The sequence below is a fragment of the Haplochromis burtoni genome, unplaced genomic scaffold, assembly GCF_018398535.1.
Source record: "Haplochromis burtoni strain Fernald_Lab_line unplaced genomic scaffold, NCSU_Asbu1 Contig_554, whole genome shotgun sequence".
NCBI classification, from domain to species: domain Eukaryota; kingdom Metazoa; phylum Chordata; class Actinopteri; order Cichliformes; family Cichlidae; genus Haplochromis; species Haplochromis burtoni.
In genome coordinates this window covers 203,430-211,098 of record NW_024582915.1, presented here as the reverse complement: position 1 = coordinate 211,098, position 7,669 = coordinate 203,430, and the positions used below count along the sequence as shown (strand labels likewise).

General features: G+C 46.5%; 1 protein-coding gene across 1 annotated transcript in view; it reads left to right on the top strand.

Moving 5' to 3' along the window:
• polr1c (RNA polymerase I and III subunit C) overlaps positions 1-2,315 on the top strand; it is a 9,902-nt gene extending 7,587 nt beyond the window's left edge. Inside the window, exons 7-9 of the mRNA XM_042214367.1 lie at positions 846-995; positions 1,086-1,202; positions 1,997-2,315. Coding sequence (XP_042070301.1) covers positions 846-995; positions 1,086-1,202; positions 1,997-2,115 — 386 coding nt within the window. The 3' untranslated portion in view covers positions 2,116-2,315. The remainder of the gene's footprint in view (positions 1-845; positions 996-1,085; positions 1,203-1,996) is intronic.
• Positions 2,316-7,669: the final 5,354 nt, after the last annotated feature.

The window sequence follows — 7,669 nt, the reverse complement described above, 5'->3', positions numbered from 1 at the left end:
TCTGGTGCAAATTACTGACCTCTGTCATCATTTTAGGTGGGGGAACTTGCACAATCGGTGGCTGACTAAATACTTTTTTGCCCCACTGTATTTCTTTGAATTCATAGTTGTTGGGTTGTAATGTAAATTCTCAGCAGATGAGTACATACAGTCACAAAAAAAGGCCTGGCCAACGGACATCTGTGTGGACCCTCATACTACTGAAGCATGGAGGAGAGGGGGTGTGATGGTGGGGGGGTGCTTTGCTGGTGACACTGTTGGGGATTTATTCAAAATTACCTAAACTCAATGGAGATGGTTTGGGATGAGATGGAGCGCAGAGTGAAGGCCAAAGGACCAACAAGTGCTCAGCATCTCTGGGAACTCCTTCAGGACAAGAGAAGCATTTCAGGGAATGCGTGACAAGCAGTAATCCAAGCAAAGGGTGACTGCTTTGAAGAACCTAAAATATCAAACATGTTTTGTTTACTACATAATTCCATATGTGTCCATTGTGTTTTGAGACTTTCAGTGAGATGTGTGTGCGTGTGTGTTTGTAGGGCTTTAGATAGGTGTGTGCACCAAATGGTGGCGTACAGGAGTGGCTGACTTTTTCCATAATATCACGTTCTGGCTGCAGGGAGTTCAAGTACAAGATGAAATGTGAGTTAACAGGTGACCCTGGGTATGTGGCTGGGGCACTACTAAAACATCTCAAGCTAAGGGTGGAATGTTTTCAGGATGTGCTGAAGTGAATGCAGCAGTTTACATACTACTTGGATGTTATCAGTCCAAATAACGGGATAGTCTGTAAACAGTATTTTCTGCTGCCTAATGCTAAAGTGTGTCCTCTGTTGTGTGTTTAGGCAAAGACCATGCCAAGTTCTCCCCAGTGGCCACAGCGAGTTACCGCCTCCTCCCAGAGATCACCCTCCTGGAGGTGGTGGAGGGAGAGAAGGCGGAGCGATTAAAACAGTGCTTCTCACGAGGAGTTATAGACCTGGAAGATATTAATGGTAAGAGTGGCTTCACTTAAATTACATTGTATTAACCTGCAATCAGTCACCTGATGCTGCGAATGTTATCACATTTTTTGTGTATTTAAGGGACAAAGGTTGCCAAAGTTGTGAACAGTCGCCTGGACACATGCAGCCGGGAAGTCCTCCGACACAGTGACCTGAAGAATGTGGTGAAGCTTGGACGAGTGCGAGACCATTTCATCTGTACGTTCATGTGTAGCTGCTATAAGACACCATGCAAACTCACTGATAAAAATGCAAATATTCCTTTTACAGCGGCCTAGCCACTCCTAAAACCATGAATCAGTGCCCTGTCTCTTTGTTTATTCCACACACAGTCTGTAACAGAGTCAGTTTGAGAGATCGCGGCATTCAAAGAATCTGAAGTCTATATGCTGTGAAACCACTGCTGCTTTATTCAAGGGGTCAATCCATACCTGAAATGATAAATGATAATGAGTCTTGGTGTTGGACAGATGCGCATTCACTTGTGTGCTAAACTATATCTGTACTGATTATTAGTCGGTGTTCTTTTCGGTGTTCACCCCTCGGCCAGAATAAGCTGATTGGTTGTTGTAGTCACCCTACTGGGTGGGCGACGTGGACACTTAAGTTTGTGATTGCATTTCTCACCTAGAGTTGTGAAATTGATACCATAGGTGCATCTACTAAAACCCTCAGACGAGTTCAGTGACCTCAAACTTAAAGCCAGGGGTCAGAGGTCGAGTTTTCTGAAAATCTTTTGAATGCGATAACTCAGGACCCCGTGGGGCTGCACGGCATTAAAGCGTTAGCACGGTTAGCTCGTTAACACGTTAGCGCCGGTGATCCGCCTTAACTTGCTAACAGAGATTTGCCGCTTTAATGCGGTTATGGCGTAAACGTCATTTTAACAAGATTAACGCTGACAGCACTAATTTCTACACTTGCACAGACTTTGAATACGTGCATCACTGTCTTTACACTATTTTAGCCCATGGATGTTTTTTCTTTTACAGTTACAGTGGAATCCACCGGGATCCTGCCTCCAGACGTCTTAGTCACAGAGGCGATTAAGGTCCTCGTGGCTAAATGTCAGAGGTTTCTCAATGAACTGGACTCGACTGCTATGGAATGAAAGGATGACTGAGCAGCCCGTCAGACCTCGGACGGTTCTTACTATGCTGTCAGTGGAATGACTGTGTTCAAATATTCTATACTGATAAAGGGTACACAGAAATTTCAAAATGCAGGTGTTTTGTTGGTATCATCTGAGTATGTATATACAGCTTTGTCTGGTATTTTGTATACTTTCCATTAAACAAATGTTGAATTGAAGACAAACATCTTAATATTATTGACTGTCAGAGTACTTTCCACTTTTTTCTCTTTTCTAAATAAAATAGCATTAACTGTTTAGGAATTACAGCTATTTTTATGCACGGTTCTCCATCGTTAGAGGCTCAAAAACAAATTGGACAGTTGACTGACAATATGAGATCCAAAGAGATTTCAGTCCAAATGAAGGAGACCACCATGAGATCTATTTTGTTTTCGAGCTTCTCAGTTAGAGAGAAAAACACTGCAAGAATGCCAAACTCATTGTTAAAAAAGGAACTTGCTGCCAACAGGTCCAGAAGACCACAGAAGTGGATGTACTTAGTAAAGTAAAAGGAGGTATGTTTATCGTCGCCAAAATCTGCAATCAAGAGAAATTACTGTTTATTTTCTAGAAGGAGAATCTCAGATCCGACTACCAGGAAGCATGTAAACAGTTCTGGTAAAGAATGTTTGGACAGATTAAGCTGGGAAAAGAGACACGGAGGAGGAGAGAAGCAACTCTTGATTGGACACCACATGTATCAAATATGATGGAGGCAGTGTAATGGCATAGGTATGTATGGTTGACAGTGGGATGAAGTCAGTAGTGCTTATTGATTGTGTGATAGAAGTATCAGGATGTATTATGAAACACACAAAACTATGTCCTCTGCTTCAGTCAAATGCTACAAAACTGACAGAGCTTTACATGGATAGCGACCCAAAGCAAAATGGAAACCGAACCAAAGACTTTCTTAAGGCAAAGAAATGGGATATTTTTCTAGACTAGACTACAAAAACCTTTCCTTACATTTAAAATTGTACTAGTTTGTCCAGTTACGTTTGAGCTTGTGATAACGGGTGACTGTATATAATGTAACCCATAAACAGTTACAGAACTTCTGTTGAGCCCTTTGAGTCTAAAAGTGTGCACTTCTGTCCCGTCTTGACAGTGTGATTTCAAATTCACCATTGTGGTCCGCACAGGCAGAACTATGAAAAACATACCACTGACCCAACTGTATGCACTACTGTCCAAAAGTTGTGGATACTTTGCACAGCTGGACTGGCCATCGGGCATACCGGGCATTTGCCAGGTAGGCTGATGTTGTTTGTTTGTTTGTTTCTAATGTTATAAACAATGAAAGGTGGTGGATTGAGTGGTCATGATCGACTCTGGGCTGGACCAATTACAATACATCCATATTGAGGTGAAAAGGAACGTGATTTGTCCCGTACGTCACATCTGCCTCGGGTACAAACAAAGGCGGCGGTGTATGCATTTACATCAACAACACTGGACCACAGCACTAGGACTACTGCATGACATCATCAGCAAACACGAGACTGCTCACCCAGTTGCTGCGTTTGTTGCTGCCGGGGATTTTAATCACTGCACCCTCAGGACTGTGGTCCCAAAGTTCCATCAATACTTGAGCTTTCCGACAAGGAATAACAACATCATAGACCAGGTCTACAGCAATGTAAGAGGTGCATACAAGGCAGTGCCTCGCCCGCATTTTGGACAGTCCGACCACATTTCTGTGTTCCTCTATCTGGCAAACAGGCAGCTCCTCAAACGAGCCCCCCAAGTAAGTAAAATTACTAAAGCTTGGAGCGAAAAGACTGATTCGGCGCTTCAGAACTGCTTTGGTGCTACAAACTGCGACGTGTTTAAGACTGCTGCCATGAGAGAGGACTGCTCTGTGGATTTAAAGGAATATGCACCAGTGGTCACCAGCTACCTCACCACATGCATTGACAATATTGTCCCCACCAAGCGCTACAAAATCAGAAACCATGGTTGAACTGTGAGGTACGTTCCATGCTACATGCACACTCCACTGCGTTTGCCTCTGGTGGCACAGAGCGCTACAAAAAGGCCAGATATGTGACCTACATACAGACTGAAGCTGGAGGGATACTACAACAACTCGAATCCCGACGAATGTGGCAGGGCCTCCAACACATCACTGATTTCCCCTGACAACATCCCAGGCCATGCTTTGAGTGTTTGCTCTTCAGAGACATTTTCAATTTGTCCCTCACCCAGTAAGCTGTGCCCACATGCTTCGAGACCACCATCATAGTGCCTCTCCCCACGTAAATAACCTGTTGAATGACTTTCGCCCCCTTGCACTCACTTCAAATTGTAATGAAGTGTTTTGAGAGGATTGTCATGTCCCATATCAAAGAAGCCATCCCGGACAGATTAGACCCTCTGCAATTTGCATATCGGAGGAATCGCTCTCCCGAGGACGCCGTTAATGCAGCTATCCACACAGCCCTCTCACACCTCGGAAACAAGGACATGTATGTTCGAATGCTGTTTATAGACTACAGCTCACTGACATCCCCCTCTGTCTCTGGGTCCTGGGCTTCCTCACAGGCAGACTCCAGGCAGTCAGAGTTGGTACCAGGACATGAGGTACAAAGATAGTGAGCACAGCGACTCCCCAAGGCTGTGTGCTCAGTCCACTCCTGTACACCTGTTCACCTATGACTGTGTCCCCTCCCAAAGCAACACCACCATCATTAAATGACACAACCATCGTCAGGCTGATTAATTTTTTTTTTGTGTCCCGTTTGGATCTTTAGCCATCAGAATTGTTGTCTTAAGGCCAAGAAAGATGCCAAGCAGATTTATTTTACCAAGTGGATCATCATGGCCTTGCCATATTGGTCCATTTGATTGACCTTTTTTATAATAATGAATTTATTTTATTTTCAGTTGCTACAAACGGGACAGACATGACTGGGGGATAGGACGGAGAGAGAATGAAAGAAAGAGAGGGAGAGAGAGAAAACCAAAGGGGAGAAGAGACGATGAGAAGGGGGGGAAGAAAGAAAAAAACAAACAAACAAACAAAACACCTGGGTCACCTGTATGGAGAGAAAAAAAAAACAGAAGAGAAAGCAAACAACAAAGAGCAACATAATAAAAAAAACGGCACCATCACAATAAACTAGCTAGCAGTAGATATCAGTAGATACTAAATAATAAACGATATTGTGCAGCACGCAAGATAGACAGCGCACAATGTGCTTTGAGGCAGCAGCCAAGAAAGCTGTAGTCCGCGTCTGTGAATACCCGGTGTACACCTGTGTGCATACCTGTGTGGATCAGCATGCTTGCATTCCAAAGGTTTCTCCATGTAACGATCTGCTAGGGAGTGTGGGGGGGCCACAGCCCCGTCCTCCAGGGTATGAAGCAGGTATGGAGGAGATCAAAACTCCAGACATCCAGAGGCCCCCAGAACACAAGAGACCAAGGAAGACCAACAGAGGGGCAGCCGCGCCACTGTCCCAGTAAGAGCTGAGGAGAGTCCCAGATGAGGGCTCACTCAGCAGCCGCGGAGCAGAAGCCAGGGGGAGTTGCAGTGACGCGCCCGTGAGCTCCGCCGGCAGCCAGCCGTGCCTGAGTGACCGAGCCCCAGGCCGAGAGGCCGGGGGCACCCCACCTCCGAAGTGGCCCGAGCGAGCCCCAGGCTCCAGGCCCTGATAAGCGGCCGCCAAGGAGTGAGCCGGTGTGTACCCGGACGCCCACCCCCAGACACAAAGAACCACCAACGCACCGATGTCTGAGGGAGTCCGCCACTGGCAGGGGAAGTGGTGGTAGGGGGAGATAGGCCTCCAAACCTTGGAGGGCCTGAGATGTCCCCAGAGAGGTGGCGCCTGATACCCAACCTGACATATAGACACAGACATACAGGCACACACAGACACAAACATCCATTCCCACCCTCATGCTCTCATATGCACTTACTCCACACTCAACCAACGTGGAGACAGACATAAAGAGACGCTGTACACACGATCACACTCCCCAAGCGTACTCTACGAACCGGGTCTAGGTACCCTTGCCCCTGGAGGGGGGAACTGCACCCAGACCCAGGTGGTGTTACCCTTTTCCCTGCGGTGGGGAGAGGCAGACCGCCCCGACTCCGCAGCAGCAGGGAGGCCCCACACTCCAGACCGCAGTCGGACGGCCAACTCCTCCTAGCCCCCCGCTCCAGCAGGCCGCAGAGAACGGGGGTGAGAGAAGACTCCAAACCTCCCTCCACCCGCTCATTGTAGTGTTGATGCATGTGTGTTCTAAGGTGCAATTAAAACCCAGGAGGGCATGGAGCTACCTGCCAGAGGAGAAGGGGGTTTTGTTGCCGCGCCGGGAAGTACGGCCGGTAAGCGACGGTTTGTAGAGGACGCTCGTCAGTTTTTTACTATACTTTTTTTTTTTGGTGTTTAAGGGTTAGTTGTTTTTCTTTGTGTTTGACCCCGCCCCCCCTCTCCCCGACCCCGCCCCCCGCCTCTCAAGCGCTCAGTGGTTGGGCGCTTCCACTACGCCACCACCATCGCGTTCCATCCTTTCAACCCCTCACCCCCGGAGTGATCATGTAGCGCTGTAGCTCACACTCACCAGAAGGCTCAGCTGGTGCCTGGAAAATAATCTCTCCTTAAATGCTGAGAAGACTAAGGAGATGGTTATTGACCCAAGAATGAGGAGAGACCAGCACGCCCCACTATGCATCAACAGGACTCAGGTGGAGAGGGTGAAGACATTCAAATTCCTTGGCACCCACATCAGTGAGGATCTCACCTGGACCCATAACACACGGCAGATCATCAAGAAGTCTCAACAACGACTCTTCTTCCTAGGGAAGCTGAGAAAATTTGGATTAACCTCCAAACTTCTCAGCAACTTTTACAGATGCACAGTGGAGAGTATCCTGACAAACTCCATCACAGTGTGCTACGGGAACTCAGGACAGGAAGGCTCTCCAACGTGTCATCAAAATGGCACAACTCATCTGTGGAGTACCACTACAGGACATTTACAACACTCAGGGCAAACTATGTCATTAAGGACAGCACCCACCCACAGCACACACTGTTCACACTCCTACCATCTGGCAGACGATACAGGAGTGTGAAAGCTTTGGAGTTTGTACGTGTTTTGTCTCTAGGGCCCACCGTATATATTTATATATAAACATATATAAATAAAACCACTTTTTTACATTAGTAATTACTTTTGTGCATAATTTTATATTATTGTTAATAATAAATTAATTAAAGCAACAAAACAACCTGAAGAGCCGGTTCGGAGCCGAAAGAGCCGTAAATCCCATCACTAATCCACAGCAGAGATGGGCAGTAACGCGTTACTGTAATCTGATTACTTTTTTCAAGTAACGAGTAAAGTAAGGGATTACTATTGCAAAAACGGTAATTAGATTACTTTCCCGTAGGAACGCTCCGTTACTTCGTTACTAAAACCGTGATTTTTTGCGAGAATGTCTCACGACAGTGACGTAAGCGAGTGCGACGTTCGTGACAACAGCTGTGTGCAGATCAACAATGGATCACATATC